This window comes from Pezoporus wallicus, unplaced genomic scaffold (genome assembly GCF_028554395.1).
Source record: "Pezoporus wallicus isolate ANWC-B61680 ecotype Strahan unplaced genomic scaffold, APGP_CSIRO_Pwel_v1 contig_14230, whole genome shotgun sequence".
In the NCBI taxonomy this organism is placed as follows: domain Eukaryota; kingdom Metazoa; phylum Chordata; class Aves; order Psittaciformes; family Psittacidae; genus Pezoporus; species Pezoporus wallicus.
In genome coordinates this window covers 16,143-39,403 of record NW_026637387.1, presented here as the reverse complement: position 1 = coordinate 39,403, position 23,261 = coordinate 16,143, and the positions used below count along the sequence as shown (strand labels likewise).

Sequence of the window (23,261 nt, the reverse complement as noted above, 5' to 3'; positions counted from 1 at the left end):
GGGGGTCGAGGCTTTTCCCAGGGGCCGGGTCCCTGTGGGGCCTCCAGAGTGGTTTATGCTGACCCTGGATGCCAGCAGCTGCATGGGGAGCGTGGCACAGGCAGCAGGACCAGCACCGTTGGGCTCTCTGGGTTGGATGCTGCCTCACAGGTCCCTGCTGGCTCAGGGCTGTCCAAGAAACCCCCTCCCATTGCCCCTCCTTGCCAGGCTTGGCCCCCCACCTCCATCCAGCCACCACCCACCCTCTCCCCGTTAAATCCCAGCCTGTTCCCTGCCGGTGCCAGGCACACCCGATGCCAAAAGCCCAGCACCAGTGTTCCCATGGCCCTGGCAACAATCCCCTCCGAGGCATCCCCGCAGCCACAGGCACTGCTTCTCCCCTAATCTGAGCAGGAGCTTTGTTCCAGGCTCTCCAGCAGGGATGGCAGGAGGGGGCTGAGCCCCGTTTCCATCCCTGTTAGAGGTTCTGGCTGCACCTGGGGGATGCTTTGTGTGGCCCTTATTCAACACTTTGTCTTCTGCCAGTGCCCTGCCTTCCCCGCCTCCGGCAGCAGCTGCCTGCACAGCAGGCTCCGAGCACATCAACCCTGAGAGCAGGAGGGGACCCGACCAGTGCCACGAACAGCCCCAGGCGGCCACTGAACTGGTTAAATATTCATGGCTGCCCCTTCCCCAGGACCCCCGAGGAAACAACAGCAACTCCTCAGCCACCAGAGCAGAGTCAGGGCTGTTGTCAAGCAACCTCTTTAATGAGGATTAAAGAGCATAGTATGAAAAATCCAACCCCAGAGCGCTGCCCTTCATTTGTTTCCCAGAGATAACCCTCCTGCATTTTGCTTTTGATTTTTTAACCATTAAAACCAGCCCTTGCTGGAGCTTATTCCTCCCCAAACCAGCAGACGTGCACTGGAGGCGGGTGGAGGGGCTGATCCACGCAGCCAGGACCTGCCACCGCCCCACAGTGTCCCTGCCAGGGGACAGAATGCCACAGGGCCAGGAGCTCAGCACAGAGATGACGCTGTGCTGGCCCGAGGCTCTGCTGCTCCCACGGAGGTTTCCACTGTCCTCCTTCGGGCTATGACAGTCCCGGTGTCCCTCAGGAAAGGCACAGGCAAGTGCGGGTGCTGCCAAGGCACTGAGCAGAGCAGGGTAAGCAGTGGCCGCTGGCAGCAGGACCCAAGTGCCCTGTGATGCTCACAAGCACCCGCGGCCCCAGCCTGTGCTCAACGCAGCCCAGCGAAGGGTCAGCTCTGCTGGTGAGTGCCTGGGGCTGGGCTGAGCCGTGCTGCACATCCTGCTCCATCCCTGCGGGCAGCACTGACCTGGGTGCCCGCCAGCGCAGAGCAGGGGCACGGTCACATTCGTTGGCTCCATCTGCTCTGCTCAACCAAACCCCCTGGGGCTGGGCACCCTCAGCACCGCTCCTCCCTGCAGGGTGCACGCACGGTGAACCCCAGGTGCGGGAGGGCTGCGGGACCCCCGGGCTGCCCTAGGAGATGATGGAGCTCTGGATGTGCTGCAGCAGCCGCTCCTCCCGCAGGACCCTGGGCATGGGGACGGGCTTGCCCAGTGCCTCCCGCAGCCGGGCAAAGGCACCGGCGCCCACCATGTGCAGGCGCAGGGGCCCGATGCTGCCCTTGAAGCGGAAGGATTTATAGATGGGGAAATCCTCCTGGAGACACTGGTCCAGCTGCAGGAAGAGGAGAGGCTGCCCGCGCTGCGCTGTCCCAGTGGGGCAGCATCACCCCTCACTGTGGGCTGGCAGGGTGCAGGCAGCAGGGCCTGCCCTGGAGCAGAGCCCACATCACAGAATCATAGAATAGGTTGGGTTGGAAAGGACCTTAAGATCATGCAGTTCCAACCCCCTGCCATGGGCAGGGACACCTCACACTAAACCATGGCACCCAAGGCTTCATCCAACCTGGCCTTTGAACACTGCCAGGGATGGAGCATTCACAACCTCCCTGGGCAACCCATTCCAGTGCCTCAGCACCCTCACAGGAAAGAATTTCCTCCTTAGATCCAATCTAAACTTCCTCTATTTCAGTTTTAACCCATTACCCCTTGTCCCGTCACTACAGTCCCTAATGAAGAGTCCCTCCCCAGCATCCCTATAGCCCCTCTTCAGATACTGGAAGGCTGCTATGAGGTCTCCACGCAGCCTTCTCTTCTCCAGGCTGAACAGCCCCAACTTTCTCAGCCTGTCTTCATACAGGAGGTGCTCCAGTCCCTGATCATCCTCATAGCTCCCTGATCATCTCCTCACCTTGTAGCGCTGTGCCTCCGACAGGTCCCGCAGGCCCCGCAGCTCCACGAACACCTCATAGTGGGGGGCACAGGCCCCTGAAGAGGCACCTGCAGCATCACGACGAGCACGTTAAAGCCATCTGCAGCCCCCAGCCCTGGTGGGCACAGGCAGCCCAGGGCTGGGCATGGTGCAGGGGGGCTGGCAGAGACCCGGGCAGCAGCAGCCGCAGTTTTGGGGACACTCACCCAGCAGAGCGCTCTCCACACAGACGTAGTCGACCAGGCGAGCGCCCGGCCACATGCCCACGGCACGGCACAGGCTCCGGCAGAACCGCTCCTCGGGGATGCTCTCACCCCGCACGCTCAGTGCCTGGCTCTCCCTGCAGCGCAGGGGATGGGGTGGGTGCTCCAGGCCAAGGGCAACACAGGCACTGTCCATCGGCCCCTGCCTTGCCACAAGGCCCCCCACACAACCCCCCAGGGTGAGGGGTTTGGGGTGTCCTCACCTGCGCACGGGCTCCACCACGGGACACTGCCTGTGGAAGCCGGTCACCCTCAGCACCTCCCCAGCACGGCACCTGTGTGGGGAGCAGGAGCATGAGGGAGGCAGTGCCCAGTGCATGGGGCTGGGGTGCTCAGCCCCCCCCCCCCCAACCCCAGAGTCCCACAGCACCGAGGGGGCACCTGTACTCTCCAGGCCGGGCTGTCAGGACCAGCCCGTACTCGCGTCCCTCCCAGAGCTCGCCCAGCAGCACCGTCTGCGGCTCCTCCTCGGCCTGGCAGGGCAGGAACTCGCAGAAAGCCCACTCAGGGCACAGCAGGAACCGTGGCGCTGGCTCCTCCGGCCACAGGTTCACACCCAGCAGCGCTGGGCAGAGGGGCACGCGTCAGCGAGAGAATCCCCCTGACCCTGCCCATGCGGGCTCACCGCCTCCAAGGGGGAACATCTCATCCGATGCCAAGGAGGGACGCGGCACAGAGATGCACCCACATCCCTGGGGCAGCGGTTCCCGGGGCAGGCTGTGGGGACGCTCACCTCCCGCCGCGCGGTAGAAGGGGCAGTAGAAGGGCAGCCCCTTGCACTCGGCCTGCCGGAGGGCATCGCAGTAGAGCTGCTCCGTGCCTTGCGCCGTCCCCACCACCACCACCTCCAGCTGCGGCCACAGGCGCCGCACGATGCCCTCAAAGCCGCGGGCGCACTCAGAGCGCAGCTCGGCCGCCCGGGCAGCGTTGGGGGTCAGCAGCGCCTGCAGCTGCACCCGCAGCCCCTCGGGCAGCCCGGGCTGTGGCCGCAGGGTGCCCAGCGCCAGGTCCTGCGCCAGCTCGGGCCAGGCGGAGCGCAGAGCCTCCAGCGCGTCCAGCAGCTCCGCGGGCAGCGCGGCCTCCAGCACCCGCAGCGCTCGCTGCTGCAGCGCGAACAGCAGCTGCACCCGCAGCGCTGCAGCCCGCGAGGGCACGGAGCCGGCCTCGGCCGGGGTGCAGTACAGCGAGGGCAGGGACCAGCCAGCGGGAGCACAGCGGTGATGGGGGGCCCAGGAGAGCAGCGCCGTGCCCCGGGGGGCCAGCGCCCGCGGGAAGGCGGCATGGAGGGTGTCCAGGAAGAGCAGGGACCCCTACGAAGGGAGAAGCGGGGTCAAGCGGGATGGACCTGAGGGGTTCAGGCCCCATGGAGGCCCCTCTGCTCCGGTCCCTGCCCCATCACCCCGTACCTGCAGCAGGGGGTCGGTGCCCCAGCAGCAGCGCAGCAGCGCCCAGGGGTGCAGCGGCGGGACCTGCCCCCCCGGTGCCCCGTCAGCGCAGCGCTGCCCCACGGGGTGACGCTCCCGGAAATCCTCCGACCCTGCCGGGAGAGCGCGGGGTGAACGGGGACCCCTGGGGCTCCCCCCCCCCCCCAAGCAACCGCCTCCCGCTCCGACGCCCGCCCCTCACCGCGGACCGCGCCGGGGGGCAGCAGCCGCCGCAGCCGCCGCTCCTGGCTGAGCCGCACGTCGGTGCCCAGCAGCTCCAAGCGCCGCCGGTACCGGGCCCCGGCGCTGCGCAGCGCGGAGCGGGACAAGCGGTGCCGCAGCGAGGGGACGGCGGCCACGAGCACGACAACGACCGTGACCGCCACCGCGGCCACCGCCACCGCCGGCAGCATCCCCAGCAGGGACCCGTGCACCGGGACAGCCCCCGGGGCTATTCCGCCTCCGGCAGAAATGACGGCGAATGAGGGCGACCGCCAGCTCCGCCCGCTTTTATTTTCGTTTTCTCCCTTCTGCAAAACACCCGGAGCGGCCCCGCCCGCCCCGGCGGTTAAATCGCGAGTAAAAACCGAGCGCACCCCCCCCACCCCCCGGCACAAAAATAGTGCAATTTGCCTGTTTTGGTTTGTTTTCTCCCCAGAAACGCGGTCCCCAACCACAGCCCTCCCAGGACCTGCCCGGCTGCAGGGCTGGTACTGCACAGTACCCAACTCAGGGACCCCCTGCACCCCGGGCATGCAGCCGAGGGGCTCCTGCGTCCGTCCCCCCCCCATGGCAGGGCCCGGCCGCCTCCCCAAGACACGCGTGAAAGCCAGAGCTTGTGTGTTACAAAAATATTCCGTGCTTTATTTTACTCTGTGGTAGAAAAATAACATGGGCAGGACCCCAGAGCTTCTCGGTCAGGTGAGGGGATGGGGGGGGACAGAGGATTCCGCTCCCCCCCCCCCCAAAAGCACCCGGCCGCTCTCGCTGGGTGCCCTCGCGCCCTGCACCGGCTCCACAGGGCGACGCTGAGCTGGGAGCCAAAGGGGCTCCCCCATCCTTGGGGGGACCAAAGGATAAGACAAGGTCCAGGAGGGGACCCCACCGCTGTGGAGCAGAGCACCAGCACGGGCCAGGGGGGACCCCCAGCCATCGCCCCCCTGCCCCGTGCCGGAGCCCTGTGCACCCACGGAACCCCCTGTGAGCGGAGCCACGGGGTAGAACAAGAAGGCGACACGTACATTCTTAGTGACGACTGCAAAAGCAAACCTGAGGCCATTCTGCAGCCCCCTCCCCTCGCAGCCCCTCGGTGGGGAGCAGGGGGGGCCGTGGGGCCGGTGCCTGCAGAAGCGGAAAGCCGAAGCTGGGCCTCTTAAAAAGGAACATACAGGAAAAACCATGCGACAAATCCGCTGCCGTTTATACAAGGGCTTAAACACCAAAGAGCCGGACGTCAGCCTGCATTTCGGGGCAGCACAGAGCAAATCTGCGGGGCAGGGCCCACCCGCCGCCCCCCCGGCACAGAGACACGAACACAGCACAGTCCCCGAAGCGCCGGGCACCCGCCCGTCACGACTGGGCGTGCGGGATCCACTGACTGTCCATGGGGCGCCGCAGCAGCTCCTCCACGTGCCTCGCCACGTCCATGGTGTCCTCCAGGTCGAAGTCACCTTCAGGTTCCAGGACAGCATCGGGGCTGCGGGAGGCAGGGGGTGAGGAGGGGACCGGTTGAGGCGCGACGGGGACAGGGGACGTGATACCTACTTCTGGGCGTACATGTTGTAATGGGGCTGGGAGCAGACGGCGGGCGAGGGAGCCTGGTCCATGTAGGTGGCCCCTCCAGGGGTTGAATCACCTGATGGGTTGACAAACCTGCAGGGATGGAGGCTCATGAGCACGGATACAAGGACAGGCTCCCTCTGGGGGGATTCCCATCATCTCCAACCAGCAGGGAGGGGACCCAAACCCCACACCCACAAACAGTTTCAAGATGCAGGGTCCCCAGACGACAGCATGGTGAGGGGGGACATCTGCCTTGCCATTGAACACACAGCCCTGCTGCAGCCATGGTGCCTCTCCCCTGTTGCCAGCTCAGCACCAACGTGGCCTAAGAGCAGAGGTGCCCTGGGATGCCCCCCCCAGGCTAGATCCCATGGGACCAGCCTTCAGGTCAGACTTACTCTGGCACCACTTGCTTGATCTGTGGCTTCACGTATCCATCCACGGCTTTAGCTGGAGGAAAGGAGGCAGCACTCAGGCCCCGAGGTGCTGGTGCGTGCCACCAGCCTGCAGTGGGGCTGGGGGCTCACGCTACAGAGCCCCTGCGGGGTCGGATGCAGCACCGGGGCAGAGTGATGCTGTGAGCCCCGGCTCAGCCCAGGCGGATGCACGGAGGAGAGGGACACACGTGGAGGAAAGGGGCAGCGCTACCTGGCGTGGACTCACAGAGAACCGGCGTGTAGTACTTGGAGAACACCTCGTCCTTGGGCCGGTCGGGGAACACGTAGATGAGGTAACTGAGGTCTCCGAGGCGGTCGGCCAGGGAGCGGATGGAGAAGTCCCTGGTGGTGAAAGGCATCAGGTTCCAGAACATCCTCTCAGCTGGAAGACAAGAGCGAGGACCGTGGTGACGCCCAGAGCCGGCGGGGACAGGCTGCGAGACCACGCTGACCATGGGACGGCATCTCCCTCCCCTGGCAGCCGAGACGGGAGGTGCTGGAGCATCAGCCCCAAGCCCCAGCTGAGGGCCAGGCTGGGTCCATTGGGGCCGGCGCCCGGCGCGCACTCACAGGAGTCGAACTTCCAGGCGATGGTGATGCCGCCGATCTCGGAGTCGCTGAACCGCAGCAGGAAGGTCCCGTCGGGCTTGTTGATGAGCAGGTCGTGCGCCTGCTGCTTGTTGACGAAGCCCAGGATGGCCCTAGGCAGAGCGAAGGGCGTCAGGGCCGGGACTCGGCGCCGGGCACCATGGCGCAGGGCAGCTCTTACCCGTCATTCCAGTGCGGCTTCAGGTGCTTCTTCAGCACTTCCATGACCCCGTCAAACCACTGCCAGAAGGTGTAATTCCTCCCGGGCAGGTTTTCCTGTGGAGATTCCCACAGAATGAGCAAGTCCTTCAGCCTCCCGGCTGCTGTTCAGTAACACAAGCGGTGGAGACTCAGGGACACCAAAGCAGCCCTGGGGAGCACCGGCAACGCCTCTCCAAGGAGGCAGAGCCCCTATGCAGGACCTACAGCACCCAAAGAGGAAGGTGACGCCTTCCCATCTCGTTTTTGCATCACTCCAGATGCAAGAAACGGCTCCAGCACCCCTGTGCCCCTCTGTGCAAGCTCACCCGGCGCAGAGCCCAGGCTGCTCACCCGGTTGAACTGGGACCAGGACACCGTGGTGCTGCTGTAGTCCTCCAGGTGGGAGCTGCTGCTGTTGAAGAGCTTCTGCGCCAGGAACACCAAGTTCTCCTTGGTGAGCCCGCGGCTGCTCTGCACCTCCGCCTTGAACTTCATGTTGAGCGCCTCGCACAGCTGCGGCCACTGCACCTTGTCGGGCACGGCAAAGGGCACGCGGCCCTGGGGACACAGAGCAGGGTCAGCGCCGAGCTCTGCCTCCAGTGGGACACTGAGCCCAGGCCCTGCAGCCCCCCCTAGCATGGATGGGGCCTGTCCTGTCCCCCCCATGGCACTCACGGGCTCAGCAAAGGCATTGTCCCAGAGCACGGTGGCTGTGGCGTTGTTGTCCTGGCTCCCGTGCACGATGACCACCACGGGCAGGGACAGCGTCTGCCGGGAGCAAGGAGACCAGGATGGGCTGTGGGGCACTGCAAGAGCATCGCCCAGCAGAGGGGACCTGCCCGGTGGCTTTACCTTCACCTGGAACACCAGCTCGTTGCCACCAACGCTGAACTGGGACTCGAAGAGGATGGTGAACTTCTCCTCCGTCACCGACTCAGCCCCGCGGCGATCCGAGCGCTTGATCCGCTTCAGGGACTGCAGGGACACAAGGGGTGAGCACAGGGGATGAACGGGGACGTGGAGGGACACCGGGGTGAGCACAGCGGGGGTACAGCACAGATGGGGACACAAGGGGACAGGAGAGGGGGACCAGCGGCGCTCACCATGTTGCGGAAGTGGGCGCTGAGCGTCCCCGTGGCCTGGTGATACTCCATCACGCAGCAGTTGTTGAGGATCTCCCCGCTGCTCTCACTGGCACAGGAACACACGGGATAAGGGGCATCACCAGGGTGCAGCCCCCCTTGTGCCCCCAGCTTCTCGCTGCCTGCATCCTTGTCTCCCCCCCCCACACACACATCCCTTGCCCCCGGCATTACTTGTGGGTGCTCTCGTTCTTCAGCAGGGCCTTGGCTTGCTGCTCACTGATGATGGTGGCCTTCACCTGGGGGGGGTTCATGTGCACGTTCAGCTTTCCCCCCACCAGGAGCCGCACGGTGGCCGCGAACTTGGTCTGTGTCTTCAGCACCTGGGGGGGCTGCTTCTCGATGATGAAGGTGCTGGGAGCAGAGAGGGAGAAGGGGGAATAAGGAGGATAAGGGGATGGGGGTGCTGGCAGAGTGGACCCAAACCAGCCCCCCCCAGTCCCCCAGGTACCTGGTCACCAGCGCGGAGATGATGTCGGTGATGGTGCCGTTCAGCTCGGACAGCATCTCCTCCACCGGGCCCGGGATCGGCAGCTGCTGGCACAAGTGCTCAGCGCGGCGAATCTGCTGCCGGTTCTGCCAGATGATCTCTGCCAGCTTCTCGCACCTGAGGACAGCGGGGCTCAGCACCGCGCCGGGGCTCAGCACCGCGCCGCATCCCGTGCCGGCACCCACCAGCTCTGCAGCACGTCCAGGGTGCCCTCGGGGGGCCCCCCGTTCCCTGCCAGCTGCTGCCGACGCTTCCACTGGATGAGCTCATCGTCCAGGATGGTCATTTGCTGCTTGCGCAGCAGCTGCAGCGTCTTCTGGTGCTTCTCAGCCAGTTCCTGCGGGGCAGGAGGGTGTCAGGGGCCGTGGGGACGGCGGCAGGGGCAGCGCCGTGCAGGGATGGCGGCACTCACCACGCGGTACTGCTGTAGTGTCTGTGCCTCCCGGTGCAGCCAGGCCTCCAGCGATGCCTTCTTCTGCTGCAGCGTTGTCTCCCGTGACAGGCGCTCCTGGGGACCCAGCTGGGAAAGCTGGGAGAACTGGGCTGGGGGACAGGGCACGGCGTTAGGGATGGTGCCACCAGCACCCCGGCCCCATCATTCCCCCCCCCCCCCCACGCCATCACCCCTCCATCACCCACCTTGGAGGCGCATGTTCTCCTGGTACTGGATGATGAAGTACTCTTGTGTCTGCTGCAGCTTCTTGAGCTCGTTTTCCGAGTCCTGCGTGATGAGCCGCAGCTCCTCGAAGGTCTGGTTGATCTGCAGGTGCTTCTGGGACATGGCATCCACCAAGGAGCCGGCCGGCGAGGGGCTCTGCAAAAGGGAGCACTCAGCAGGGCCAGGGGACCCAAAGCATCCCCAACCTCAGCGCTGCTCCCATCACCCTGGTGCTGAAGCCCTCCCCCCCCCAGGACCCCCTATGGCCTCACTCACATTGTTCGCCTCCCGCACCAGCCGCTGCTCGTGGTAGAGGATGTGCCGGATGCACCGCACCAGCTCCATGGGGCACCGGTCGTACGTGTTCTGCAGGGAGAGCACAAAGCTGAGCCAGGCACAGGGCAAGGGCACCCGCAGCCCCACAGCCCCTGCTTGCAGCACCCCATTCACCTGCAGCTGCGTGGCGTAGTGCCCCAGCTTGATCTTGAGCAGGAAGCCATCCTCACCCACTTGGTGGTCTGCCTTCTTCTGCAGCTCCTGGATCAGCCCCTCCAGCAGCTGCGTCGCCTTCACGTTCTCCTGCGGGTTGTCGAGGTCGATGGAGTCCCTGCGCACACAGAGCACAGCGGTGGCACCAGGGGCAGCCCAAAGCAGGGCACCCCAGAGGTGGGTGCTGCCGAGCCCGGCACCCCGCAGGCAGGGACCCGCTGACCTACCACGCCTGGCTCTCGATCCACTGCGACAGGTAGTGCCGCACCTCGATGGGGAAGTGCTGCCCGTAGAGCGCCTGCATCTGCCGCAGGGCTTCGCCCTGGAGCTGCTGCGCCTGGATCCACACGGCCATGGCTCAGCACCTGCGGGAGACGGGCCCATCACAGCACCACGGGGGTTGAGGGGAGTCCAGCCCTCTTGGCAGGTTCCCCGGTGCTGCTGGAGCCGCTTCCAGCGGCCGAAGGAAGGGGGGTGCAAGGATGGGGCACCCCTGCTCTGAGCCACCCCCCCTTCCCTTTTCCAGGAAGAGCCCTGGGGGGGCCATGGCCATGAGCGTGCCTCGGCGCTGCCTCTCCACATGGTAATCATTTCCTCTCGCCGTGGGATCGCAGCCATCGCTGGCCACGAGAATGAGGAAACGGGGCCGGGAAGAGGGCTGAGGGACCCAGAGTGATGCAGAGCAGGGCCCCCCCCATCCCACCCTGCGCTCACCCGGCTCCTGCCCACACCCTGGCACTGGGCAGGAGCAGACCCGGCCCCAAAGGCTCAGGTGGCACCTCGGCGGGTCCCTGGTCCCACTGCCCCGTGCACCAGTGCCACGGGGGAGATGCTGCTCAGAGCACAGCTTCCCCAAGCAAGCACTGGGGTGGTGCTGGCTCTGTGCAGAAGCACTGACAGATCCCCCACTTCATGCGGATCCGGTCCCTGGCTCGCATGGAGCAAGCAGGGAGAAGGGACAGCCAGGGAGAGCACCTATGGAATGCTGGAGCATCCCCGGCTGCTGTTGTATATACAGCTTGGTGGTGCCTGGACAACAACGACGCGATGGGGAGGGATCAGGGAGGGTCTGGGGGGCTCACAGCCCCTCACACTGAGGATGGAGCAATGAACAGTGGCTCATTACACCCAAACCACTCGGGATTTAATGTCCTCTGGAGGTGCCAGGCTGTGCCCCGGCGGGATGCAGTGACTGCACTGGACAGACACAAGCAGGGACTGTGGCAGGGGCACGCAGCAGGGGATGGAGGCAGCGGGTCCAAGCAGAGCAGCCACGAGCAGAGCCCCTGAGCCCTACGCAGGAAGAGGAACAATAACCGAGGGTTGGCTAAAAATGAATTTTTCCCCTATAAAAAGGGAGGAACATTTCCACATTCCCAGAAATCACCAAGTTGGAAATCCTGCTGGCGAGGAGGCACTTGGGGAGGCATAAAAACATAGGGAAGGAGGGAAGCGAAGGCAGGATGGCTGACACGGGATGCTGCTGGTGGTTAGAAACTGCAGATGCTCCTAAGGGGCATTGGTGAGAACCTGCCCCAGCAGAGCAGAGCGGAACGGCCACGGCCACCACGCCACCGATGACCAAAGTCCCCGGCACAGCAGGGCCATCACAGGGACACAGCAAACAAGCGCTGCCCTGAGAAAATGGTGATCGCTTCCCATCTCGCAGTGACAACACACTTCCCATTCCACTCCAGTGGGTTGTTAAGCAACGAGGCTGAGGCTGCTGCCACGGCGAGCGGCACACACCGCGCTCAGCTGGGGCCGGCCGGGGAGCCGGAGTGCAGGCACTGCTGCCAGGGAACCTGGCGGAAGGCGAGGCAGCATCACTGCAGCCTTCACCAGGGGACACGCAGCACCCCGGCACCGATGGGCAGTGCTGCTGCAGCGTCACACGTTACCCCGGGTCAGCCACAGGCACGCTCAAACGACTGCAAGAGACAGATAATTGCAGTGGTTTAAGCTACTTTGCATTTACTTGCTGGCAGTGAGCTATAACCCACCCATTACTGCAGCTCGGTTAACCAGCGGCAACTCAACAAGCCACAGCAACGCGCTCACCGGTGACTTATCGCCTGCGGAGCGGCACACGCGGCGCGTCCCGGCCGTGGCAGCGCCTGTGCCATGACACAGGGAGGGAAGTGCCTCACAGGGCGAGGCTGGCAGCAGCTCCTTCCACGTGCTGCAGGCACGGCAGAGCCTGAGCACCAGCAGCGCCTGCCCAGGGCCGCTGCACGCTCACTGCATTCACTGCAGGATGCTCGCGGCATGCACTGGGGGAATGCTCACTGCATTCGCCGCAGGATGCACACTGCATTCACTGCAGGGTGCTCACTGCATGCACTGGGGGAATGCTCACTGCATTCACCGCAGGATGCACACTGCATTCACTGCAGGCTGCTCACTGCATGCACTGCAGGGTGCTCACTGCATGCACTGGGGGAATGCTCACTGCATTCACCGCAGGATGCACACTGCATCCACTGCCGGCTGCTCACTGCATGCACTGGGGGAATGCTCACTGCATTCACTGCAGGATGCACACTGTGTTCACTGCATTCACTGCAGGATGCACGCTGTGTTCACTGCAGGCTGCTCACTGCATGCACTGAGGGAATGCTCACTGCATTCACCGCAGGATGCACACTGCATGCACAGCGGGGTGCTCACTGCATGCATTGGGGGAATGCTCACTGCATTCACCGCAGGCTGCTCACTGCATGCACTGGGAGAATGCTCACTGCATTCACTGCAGGATGCACACTGCATTCACTGCAGGCTGCTCACTGCATGCACTGGGGGAATGCTCACTGCATTCCCTGCAGGATGCACGCTGTGTTCACTGCAGGCTGCTCACTGCATTCACTGCAGGATGCTCACTGTGTTCACTGCAGGCTGCTCACTGCATGCACTGGGGGAATGCTCACTGCATTCACCGCAGGATGCACACTGCATGCACAGCGGGGTGCTCACTGTGATCACTGCAGGACGCTCACGGCATTCACTGCGGGATGCTCATTGCATGCACTGTGGGATGCACACTGCATGCACTGCAGGACGCTCACTGCATACACTGGGGAATGCTCATAGCATGCACTGGGGATGCTCACAGCACGCAGCCACTCGGGATCTCCCCACAGGCAGGACACCCCGGCACTGGCACGGCCAGGCAGGGGCTGAGAGCCAGGCAAAGCTGCAGCGGTGCCACAGCAAAGGGTCCCGGCCGTAGCCTCTCCGCTCCCGCACCCCGGCCCCCGCAGCCCCTCCGCGGCTCCCGCAGTGCCCGTTCCCATTGCCCGGGGCTCTGCGCGGTGCCGGTACCGGGCCGCAGCCGCCGCAGTGAACGCTCGGACACGTGGTTCCTCGGCACCACCGGGAGCCCGCGATCGCTTCCAGGTCAGAGCCGGCCCCGCTCGCAGCGGCAGGGCTGGACCCAGCGCTATGGAGCTATGGGGGGGGGGGCTCTGCTACTGTCGTACCCCCCCCCCCCCCCCCCCCCCCCCCCCCCCCCCCCCGCAGCCCCAGGGGGAGGGCATCCTGTGCCCCACAGGAAGGGCAGCCCCGAGCAGGATCCAGCCCCAGCTGGGCCCCAGCAATGGCAGTGCTGGCACCCACAGAAGGACTCCGCGTCCCCCAACACAGACACCCATCCCCTGCCCCATCCCAGGGGACCCGCTGGAGCTCACAGTGCTCCCAATGCCCCCCTTAACAGGATCCCAGCGGGGGTCCCCCCATTCAGCCCCCCTGACACGTGGCCTGCCCACTGCAAGCAGCGAGTGCCTCTGCACCACATCCTGCCCTGCAGCGGGGGGCACAGAGGACCCCCCCCCACTCACCCAATAAGCCCAAAAGAGCCAGGGCCGCTCCAGCCAGAGCTCCCCCATGCACAGGAGCCCCGGGGCTCGGCACGTTCCAGCTCCTCCGGGGCACCGGAACCACAGCCCCAGCTTGGCTCCAACTGCACTCACCGGGGGGGTCCCGCACGGCTCTGCCCCATGCACCGCTGCGGCGCCCCAGCCCCACGGCGGCTCCGGGCTGGCCGTTTCGCCGGCTCTGTGCTACAGGAAGGAGAGGAGAGCAGCTATTTCCTTCCAACATGTCAGCTGCCTGCGCAGGGCAGCCAGCCCCGGGCTGCTGGCAGCTTCCTCCAGCACCGAGCAGCAGAGCTGGACCCGGTCCATGCTCATCCCTGGAGCCAGGCACAGCCACAGCGGGTGGGATGGGACCCCAGGGACCGAGGCAGGAGCTCAGCACAGGGGGAGATGGGCTGGACCCATCGGCACCAGGAGCACCGGTGCCCCGGTGAGGGGGCTGCAGGGCTGGGAGCGGGGCAGCTCGCCCGGCTTGTGCCTGCCTGCGGTTTCCAGCCTTGGGATGGGAGGCAGCAGCGCGGGAGGGGAGCTCCTGCTGCCAGCGCCGTGCTTTGATGGGTTTTGCGTGGCCTCCGCACCAGAGCAGCAGCTTCTGCCCAGCAGCATCGGGGAGGGAGCAACCCACAGCCCCCGGCCCCCACTGCAAACCACCACGGCCACTGCGAGGGGCCCATGGCAGAGGCACGGCTGGTTCTGAAGCACAACGTGAGCGCTGGGAGCAGGGGCAATGGGCGCTGCTGCGGGGGGGCAGAGCTGGGGCCGGCAGTGCCAGGAGCGGCCACGCATCCGGGGAGCCACAAATGGGGAACTTGCACCATGACAGGAACAGGGAAACTCCACACAGAGCCCGATGCTGCCTGGGAGAAACCAGCCCCACACGCAGGTGGAGATGCCATGAGCCTGGGGCTGAACCTGCCCGCTGGCATTTGCTGCCCTTGGGAAAGGGTTTCCACCTCTCTTCGGATTTTCCCTTCCGAGCAGGGGTACAGAAAGGCGTCAAAGCCAAGCCACCAAACTCCCGGTGAAATCCCAGCCAAACCCCTCAAATCCAGGGGCTGGGACACCGAGAGGAATCCACCCCGGTGCACCGAGAGCCGCCCCAGAGCGGGGAGCATGGTGCTGGCGCAGACACCAGTGGCAGGACACTGGCAGCGCTGAGCACCCACCCGGCACCCATGGGCATGAGTCCAGTGTGCATCCCACAGGATACCCACCATGGGGAGTCCCATCCTCGCCAGCGCCGGTGCCATCCCCACCAAGCCCACAGCCAGGATTAGGGAGGCCTGGCCATGGCACTGCCCACCCACAGCATCCCAGCTCCATGGGGACACAGCCACCACGTGCCAGGGCACTTGATGAAGGAATTTTAGCTCCCTTGTAACCCTCACACCACTGCAGAAACAGGGGAGATCCAGCCGCAGCCTCCATCCCAGGAGCAAAGAGCCCCACATGCAGCCCTGAGGAAAGGCAGGGAGGTGATGGGCTCCCAGTGACCCTCCCCACTGATGGGGCAGCAGCTTCAGGCGTAAGAATGGGACAGGGAGATCCAGGACAAGGGAGAAGCCCCTGCACCTTGTTCATCCTTCCAGCAAGCCAGCCATCCCCTGGGGACCCTGCAGACACCCCAGCACGGCTCCGGCACCGAGCCTGCCTCCAGCACAGCCCTGGGCTCACCACTAATCCCTGCTCAGACCAGCAGCAGCACAGGAGGGATGGGTTGGTTGGAAGGACCTGAGGATTAAGCTCATTTCAGCATCGAATTAGTCCTGACTGGGGTCTGGAGACACAATTTCATTTTCTCTGGCACACTCCAGGGAGCACACACAATCCCACTAATCCAGCTGCCGGCCAGGGTGGATTTGCAGAGCAGGACCCATGTGGGCAGCACAGGCACCAACAGCACTTCTCCGGCCGCATCCATCCCCTCCGGTCACTGTACATTGGTGCTCTCTGCGGGTTAGGATGTGCAGGAGCCACCCCCGCCACTGCCACAAGCATCCCATGGGACAGCAGGCACACCATGGCACGGGCATCCATGGGACAGCAGGCACACCATGGCACGGGCATCCCATGGGACAGCAGGCACACCATGGCACGGGCATCCATGGGACAGCAGGCACACCATGGCACAGGCGTCCCATGGGACAGCAGGCGCACCATGGCACAAGCATCCCATGGGACAGCAGGCACACCATGGCACGGGCATCCATGGGACAGCAGGCACACCATGGCACAGGCGTCCCATGGGACAGCAGGCGCACCATGGCACAAGCATCCCATGGGACAGCAGGCGCACCATGGCACAAGCGTCCCATGGGACAGCAGGCACACCATGGCACGGGCATCCATGGGACAGCAGGCGCACCATGGCACAAGCATCCCATGGGACAGCAGGCACACCATGGCACGGGCATCCATGGGACAGCAGGCACACCATGGCACGGGCATCCCATGGGACAGCAGGCGCACCATGGCACAGGCGTCCCATGGGACAGCAGGCGCACCATGGCACAGGCGTCCCATGGGACAGCAGGCGCACCATGGCACGGGCATCCATGGGACAGCAGGCACACCATGGCATGGGCATCTGGGGACAGGCAGAGGGACACCACTGACAGCCCAACCACTCTGCCTGGGGAGGAGGCACTGACCACGCTGCAAGCAGACCCTCACACCCTCATGTTTGGCAGGGCAGGGCCCAGGCCAAGTGCTGTCAGGCACCATGAGGACAGGCAGGACCCCCAGAGCAGCCCCTGCATCCCCTCCAGGCTATTCACAGCCACTGGGTGCCGGGGTTTGTGCTGCAGCAGCTCCACGCACAGCGATGCTCTCGCATGGGTCAGCAGAGCAGAAGGGAGGGAGGGTAAAGCCTTGCCTCCGGAAGAGGGGGCACGCAGACCTGCAGGGACACCGGCAGGAGGGAGGACTGCTCAGAATGGGAATTAAAAACCCAAACCACCAATGGTTTCTGCAGAAAAACCTCCTTCAGAGCAGGTAAATCCCAGCCAGACCCGGCCAGGCTCACACACAGCGTTCGTCCCTAACGGGCACAGCACATCCAGGCGGGAGAGCTGGGGTTTGGCTTTCCTGGCCCAGGATGCGCTCCGCAGGCCCAGGAGCGGCAGCAGCCGCTGGCAGTGCCGGGGCAGGGCAGAGCCCCCGGTGCCGGCTGCACCACGAGCACCCCCCGTGAGCGCACCCAAAGGCTCCGGTCAGCGCTGGGGTCACCCATGGAGCGTGCCGGCCGTGCCAGCCCCAGCGTTAGCACCAAACGGGGCAGCGATCGGTTTACAGCTGCTCCGGGGCTCAGATACCGCCAGCCAGAGCCGCTTGCTCTGCCGAGAGCTCTGCAGGCAGCCAGGGACCAGGCACCAGACACCGTGTGCCCCAGCGCCGCGGGGCAGCACCGAGCGCTGCCCCAGCCCCAGTCCCCTCCCCGCGCTCTGAACCCAGCGTTTATCTCTCCTAACACCACAAAGACGCGTAAATTGCAGCGAAAACGGAGATTGCAAAACTCACCGGCGACTGCTCGAACAGGGAGCGCGGTCGTGCCCATGGCACGGCTCGGTTACAGCCCCACGGCCGCCGGGCAGAGCATCGCCGGTACCGGGGCGGGGGGGGGGGGGAGCACAGCGCACGGAGCGCTCCCACCTGCGAGCCGCCGGCGCTCCCGGCCCCTCTGGTGCAGGCAGATGGGTGGATTCTGCTTTATCAGCAAGTCAGCTCAGCCCTATCGCCAGGAAGCCGCGCTCGCCTGTGCCTCCCCCTCGACATTTCCCAATGCGGCGGGAGAAGCGGCTCACAGCAGCCTACCTTTTATCAGCCAGCAGATGTTGCTAGAACTGTTGCTGCATGTACCACGCAGGCATGCCCAGCACCACTTGGATCCCTGCGCCGGCCACATGGTGCCAGGGTAAACACCCCCGCCCCCTTCCTCCCGGGATCAAAACACTTGGGGGTTGCAAAATAGACACCCCATGAAAGGAAAGGCACGCCACAGGAACAGCACAGCTGTCGAGGCGACTTCTCCCGAGCATGCCGGAGCTGCCTGTGCCACCACAGAGCTGAATCCTGACCCGGCGAGGTGGGGACTGGTGACCCCCTGCCTCTGCCCCACAGCCACTGCGGTGCATTCGGCCCCATGATGTGGAGGCTGCTCCGAGGGCAGCACGGACATGCAGGGGATGGGGATGGGGGGGAGGTCCTGCTTGACCGCGGGGCTGCCCATGGAGTGCAGCCTGACTTACAGTAATTCCTCACAAAGCAGAAAGTCATTTCCCAGCTGATGGGGCCACTTCACTGTACTCAGCACAGCACAGTCACCACTCGCTGCCCACGCCGTGGAGGAGTACAAGGAGCAGGGATTTTTCGCACGCAGAGTATCTGGGTTTTGCTATCGCTCGAGAGCGAGCTGGGAAACCCCACGGCGAGGACCTCGCAGCCCCGCTGGAGTCAGCACTTCCCCTGCAGTGAAGGGGAAGGTCCCGCCAGAGGCTCCATGCAACCCTGTGCCAAGCATCCCCAGCTGCAGCTCCCTGCCCGCAGCACCAGCATCCCTCATCCTGCCCTGAAGCATCAGCCCCGGGACAAGGCCGGCACACAGAAGCCAGCGCGGCGGCTCTAGTGACAGATGCCAAGGGAGGACACCAGAGGGGTGACAGCCGCCCGTCACGCCCCGTTCCCAGCCCTGCTCTCCCGTGTCCCCAGGCATGGGCTGTTGGCACCTCTCAAGCTGCACCAGAGCTCCTCCTCCATGGGCCTGCTCACGCAGCACAGCACGGCATGGCCCTCCCGGCCCCGTGGCAAGCCACGCTCTCCAGGGATAGTTATAGAACCAAAAGCCAGGGAGTTGGCCTCCATCCTCATACCCAGCACCTCAAGGACCCAGGAGCCATGTCAGGACAGGCTTCGGGCACACCGGGGCTTGCTGCAGCCACCCACAGGCAGGTGACCCCAACACCCCCAGTGCCTCCCCCTTGCCCAGAGCCACATGGACAGGGCAGCACCAGGCAAAGCTCCACTATGGGATCACTGCGCTGGCACAAACCCAACCTCAGCCTCAGAGGAGAGCCCCGCAGCAGGCACCGGCCCTCCCGGCCACAGAGCCTCCCTCTGAAGAGGGGGCAAAGCTCCCGCAGTGCAGGGCTGGTTCCTTGTGCCCGCGGTGGTGGCTGGGCTCTGCAGACCACCCCCGTGGCGCACACAACGGCCTCCTCCATGGATGTGGATGGCTGCGATGCCGTTGGGAACGCCGGGGTGGGCGCAGGCAGCATGAGCCAGGAGCACCGTGCTGCAGCAAGGTGCGCGGGGACTTTGCGCGCAGTGTCCCTGCCATGGGTGAGCCACGCTGCGGTGCTGTGCGCTGCAGGATGCGCCCCAAACCCTGCGGACAAGTCACTTGTTGTCACTGCCTGTCCCCTGCAGAGCCGGGCGGGTGCCGGCGCCCACATGAGCGGGGCGCGGGGGTCCCGCAGCCGCCGCGGTGTGGAGCTGCGGGGATCCCGGCCTGGTGCGAGCCCAGCGCTGGGCACGGAGCCCTGACAGCTCCGAATCCACCGGGACAGGTGGCCCCGGCCCCACCGGCCCCAGGCCCGGCCCGCGCTGGGTGAAAGGCCACCGGGCGCCGCCGTCCCCGCGGTGTCACCGCTCCCGGCAACGTTTTCCACCCGCCCTCGGCTCTGCCCCGCGCCGCGGAGCCGCGCAACGTCCCACGGCCGGCAAGGGGGACCCCGCTCCCCGCCTGCGGGAGCCCCCCCCGGGCCTCCCCTCCGCCAGGGCCCGGCCCGGGGCACCGGGAACCGGCCCCGCTCCGCCGCGGCTTCGAGCGCCCCCGCCCCGGGACGGCCCCGCCGCGGCCCGCGCAAAGTCCGCTCTTCCCCGCAGGGAGCAGAGGGGGGGCCCCGCGGCCCTGCCCGCACCTGCGCGGCCCCCCCCCCGCCCCTCTCCGGCCGCCCGCAGCCAGGCCGCGGCCCGGCCCCGCCACCGCAGCGCCCCCCGACCGGCCGGGGCTCCGAAACACCCCAGTATTTACCGACGGGGGCAGAAGGCACCGAGCTCCGCCACCCGGCCGCCTCCCCCTCCAGGTGCCCCCGGGCCCGGCCCCACCGCCCCCCGCCCGGCAGCGGAAAGCGAAACCAACCCCGGCCCCGGTCCCGGTTCCTGTCGGGGGCCCCGCTCCCGTCCCTACCTGCGGCCGCGGCGGCGGCTCCGGCTCCGCTGCTCCGGCGGCTCTCGGCTCTCGGCTCCGCCGCCGCTCTGCCCCCTCCGGCCGCCGCCGCCGCCGCCGCCTGCGCCCGCCCCGGCCCGGCCCGCACGGCACCGCCCCCCCCCCCCCCCCCCCTTCCCCGGCACCGCCCCGCTCCCGCCCCCGGCACCGGGTAACGGCACCGGGCACGGGCACGGGCAGCGCCCCGAGCTTCAGCGACGGCCACGGCGCGGCACAAACCGGCACCGGGTACCGACAAAGGCCAAAGCGGGACCGGGCGCTGGCAGGAGCCAGCACCGGCACCAGGCGCACATGGGAGCCCCGACGGGCACCGCCACCCGCGTCTGAGCCCTCCGGCTCTCTGCCCGGCTGCCCCTCACCGCCATCCCTGCCCACGGGACGGGCTCTCCCCCCGCCGGTGCCCGTTGCCCCCATCAGTACTGCTCAGCCGTTTCTCCCTGCCTGCAGGCCTCAGCTCCCGGTCGCCTGAGCCCCACAGGGCAGCAGGGGCTCCTGGGCCCGGGTTTTCCATGTGGGCCCCGGCAGGATTAGCAGGGGACTCCGAGGAGGGAAGGGCTCTCCCGTCCCGTCAAGCGCAGGATGGGGCAGCGCCACCACCCTGGGATTCCCAGCCCGGTAACGCAGCACACGGGGCTCCGGGGACCGCTGCAGGACGCGGGCACATGGCAGGGTCCGGCTGTGCAGGTCCTGCATGCGCCCGGTCTGGGTTCCTGGGCCCCGGTGTCCTCTCCCCCGTGCAGGCACCGGGAGGATGCTGTGAGGCCGAGAGCAGTGGGGTCCCAGGGAGCAAAGGCAGGGAAATGGGCACCAGTGCATCCCCGTCTGCCCCATCCCCTGCCAGCTGCAAGCAGACCCACGGCAGCCCCTGCTCCTCTGGGCTCCCCAGACACGAAAAGGTGGCAGCAGCCCCGAGAAAACCACCTCGAGGGGGTCTCTTCAGCTCCCAGCTTCAGCTCAGGCCATGGGGCAGCCCAGCACGGGGCAACCTGGCCAGGGTGGCTGCTGTGGGGTGGCCGGGCAGGAAGCAATACTGGGTGTGCTCGTCTCTGCTCGAGCGCTCTCAGCAGCCACATGGGTTCTCCTGGGCTTTCACTTTCGTTACCGGTTAATCTGCGGCCTGAAAACGCTCCAGAGGGAAATTCAAGGGGTTGGGAGGAGCGGGGTGGGCCCTGCCCAGGGCTGGGAATGCCCAGTGCCAGCCCCGGGGAGCCAGGAGGGCCGGGCTCGGCTCTCCTCGCTCCAGTGCCAGTGCTGGGACAGGATCGGTCTTGGGACAGTTGATGCGCCAGCGACTGCAAATCCCTCTGCAGCTCTGGATGAGCACAGTGCCGAGGTCCCACCTCTCCGTTTCTATTTCCTATTGCTCTTGTATTAGAGTCCCTCTTGCTTCAGGAGTGTGCAGCAGCCAGGGGCTGAGCCTGGGGCACAGCTCCGTGAGCCCTGAAAGCTGCAGCAGGAGCAAGGCAGGATGCTCAGGGACCTTTGTCCATCCGGCAAAGCCACAACCTGGCCATGGTTCCATGGCCTTGGGGGCTCTGACACCTCCAAACCGCCCTTCTCCAGCCCAGTTCGTCTCTGCCTGCCCAGCTCCACAGCCCATGAGATAAGGATCTGTGAGCTGGGCAGGCACCACCCCGGCACCTGCTCCCATGCAAATGCCAGCCACAAACCGGTGCTTTTCGGTTCACATCTGCCGGCAGCGCTCGCTGTGCCGGAGCAGCCGGGATGACCCACGGGGGATGAGTGGCTCCAGCCCTTGGTGCTCCCAGCTCCCACCGGGTGCTCTGCTGCCTGCGCTCCTGCGCTCGGGAGGCATCGCGTGCACATGGGGCTGACACATCCCTGTGGAGCCACTCCCAGCGGAGTGCTGGCTGCTGTTCCCAGTGCCCCTGCGCCGCTCCAGGCCTCGTGGGGATGGGATCTGGGACCCCAGCGAGCCAGCGACAGGCACCCAACATGGGGCCAGCATCTCCCGCACGGTCTTTTCCCACTAAGACAAAGGAAAGGAATGGGAACACCAGTGCAAGGACTGCACTCCCTGCCCTCCCTGCCTTGGCTGCAGCGAGTTGCATCACGTGGAAGAGCGGCTTTCACAATCCCTGGCCCACATAACCCATCGGCACAGTCATCCAGGCTCCGGCTGCTCCAGCCGAGGAAATCAAGGTCACACGCAACGTCTGTGCCTGTTGGGTCCTGGCCGGGCACAGCAGGATCCGCAGGGTCCCAGGGACGTGGTGCTCCTGGAGCCCTGCACGGCCACACACGCTTGGGAGGGCTGGATGATGGACGCAGAGCATCCTCCCTTCCCTCTCCCCCTTCCCTCGCTTCTCATTCCCGTTCTGAAAGGGAAGGGGAAAAGATTGGTAATGGGAGAAAGAGTGGGGAGTGCTGCATTGGTGCACGTGGGGCAGCACATCAGTGTCCAGGGGGGGTGAATGGGCAGCACCAGCACCTCAGGTAGGGCAGGAGAGATGGACTTCCCAGTCAGCTGAGGACAGCAGAGCGCCAGAGCCCGCTCCCATCCCTGGCGCTGCTGAGTGCCCATTGCCAGCAGCCCCTCTCTTGCGCTGGTCCTCAGGAAGGCCCCTGGGATGGTCCCCGGGGTGCGGGCCGAGCTGGGGGCAAACCCGTTGTCCCCTCAGCCGAGGTGGGCAGGATGCGCAGGGATGCTGCGTGCCCAGGGCCGAGCGGGAGCCTAATTGCTTTCCGAGAAACCTGCCTGTGTGCTGGGAGCGGGAGCGCGCAGCCAAGCAGCCTCTGCCCCCGAGCGGCATCTCGAGGGTCTGAATGGTTCCTCAGGAGGGGAAGGATTTACTTAGGCAGCCTCTGGAGAGGTCCCAGGGCTGCTGCCCGCCCTTCCGCAGAGCACAGCCTGTACGGGAGCCTGCCCCGCATCCCTCTGCCGCTCCCGGGATGCGCAGTTCCCAGGCACAGCCAAAGCTGCAGCAGGGCGCAGCCTCTGCCCGGCCCCTCAACCTTGTCAGTGGGGTCTGTCCGAGGGACCCCAACCCCAACCCATCCCTGCTTTGGGACCCACGCGCTCCCAGATCCGTGCTGAGGCCAGAAAACCGTGCTGGGACAATGCAGCCCTGCTGATGAAAGCCAGATGAGGCCCCAAATTAGTCACAGCTTCGTGTTTTCCCCCTCGGTCTCAAACGCAGCGAGGGCGAAGCTTCGCCAGGGCTGTGCTGGCCCCACAGCCTCCAGCAGTGCTCACTCCCTGCCCTTCGCAGACCGGAGCACCAGGGGCAGCCACAGGGCTGAGGCTGTTGCCTCGTGGTCCTGCTTCCCAAGGCAGCCACGGGGCTGCTCCAGCCCCGTAGGAAGGTGCTGCCCTGGTGCATGGGCATGGCACGTCCCATTTCCCTGGCCATAAATCCTCCTCCATGGAGAGAGGGATGC

General features: G+C 65.9%; 2 protein-coding genes across 3 annotated transcripts; both read right to left on the bottom strand.

Moving 5' to 3' along the window:
- Positions 1–1,145: 1,145 nt before the first annotated feature.
- On the bottom strand, positions 1,146–4,387 carry GHDC (GH3 domain containing). Its single transcript, XM_057405279.1, has 8 exons — positions 4,177–4,387; positions 3,957–4,087; positions 3,284–3,860; positions 2,932–3,115; positions 2,754–2,825; positions 2,494–2,627; positions 2,267–2,355; positions 1,146–1,690 (listed from the first exon to the last, which is right to left on the bottom strand). The coding sequence occupies exons 1-8, from the start codon at positions 4,385–4,387 to the stop codon at positions 1,490–1,492; spliced, it is 1,599 nt and encodes a 532-aa protein (XP_057261262.1). The 3' UTR covers positions 1,146–1,489.
- A 423-nt stretch (positions 4,388–4,810) lies between these two features.
- Positions 4,811–19,948, bottom strand: LOC130597062 (signal transducer and activator of transcription 5B). 2 transcript variants are annotated; one of them, XM_057405275.1, is made up of 19 exons: positions 19,821–19,948; positions 9,989–10,126; positions 9,723–9,879; positions 9,549–9,638; positions 9,254–9,428; positions 9,027–9,157; positions 8,800–8,951; positions 8,576–8,731; positions 8,299–8,478; positions 8,086–8,173; positions 7,835–7,957; positions 7,658–7,750; positions 7,334–7,540; positions 6,963–7,057; positions 6,764–6,894; positions 6,405–6,575; positions 6,155–6,206; positions 5,739–5,846; positions 4,811–5,670 (listed from the first exon to the last, which is right to left on the bottom strand). In XM_057405275.1, exons 2-19 carry the CDS (start codon positions 10,114–10,116, stop codon positions 5,544–5,546), a joined length of 2,364 nt encoding a protein of 787 aa, XP_057261258.1. In that variant the 5' UTR covers positions 10,117–10,126; positions 19,821–19,948; the 3' UTR covers positions 4,811–5,543. The 2 variants fall into 2 exon arrangements, with proteins under 2 accessions (XP_057261258.1, XP_057261259.1); XM_057405276.1 differs by having other exon boundaries at positions 6,420–6,575.
- Between the last annotated feature and the right edge of the window lie 3,313 nt (positions 19,949–23,261).

Excerpts from the sequence above, each read along its gene's own strand:
- GHDC (XM_057405279.1), bottom strand. The coding sequence starts at position 4,387 with ATGCTGCCGGCGGTGGCGGTGGCCGCGGTGGCGGTCACGGTCGTTGTC. Across the intron at positions 2,356-2,493 it reads TGTGGAGAGCGCTCTGCTGG|GTGCCTCTTCAGGGGCCTGT; the intron begins GTGAGTGTCCCC and ends GTGATGCTGCAG. Across the intron at positions 1,691-2,266 it reads CGGAGGCACAGCGCTACAAG|CTGGACCAGTGTCTCCAGGA; the intron begins GTGAGGAGATGA and ends CTCTTCCTGCAG.
- LOC130597062 (XM_057405275.1), bottom strand. The coding sequence starts at position 10,116 with ATGGCCGTGTGGATCCAGGCGCAGCAGCTCCAGGGCGAAGCCCTGCGG. Across the intron at positions 8,479-8,575 it reads ATCTCCGCGCTGGTGACCAG|CACCTTCATCATCGAGAAGC; the intron begins GTACCTGGGGGA and ends CTCTGCTCCCAG. Across the intron at positions 7,958-8,085 it reads GCGCCCACTTCCGCAACATG|TCCCTGAAGCGGATCAAGCG; the intron begins GTGAGCGCCGCT and ends GTGTCCCTGCAG.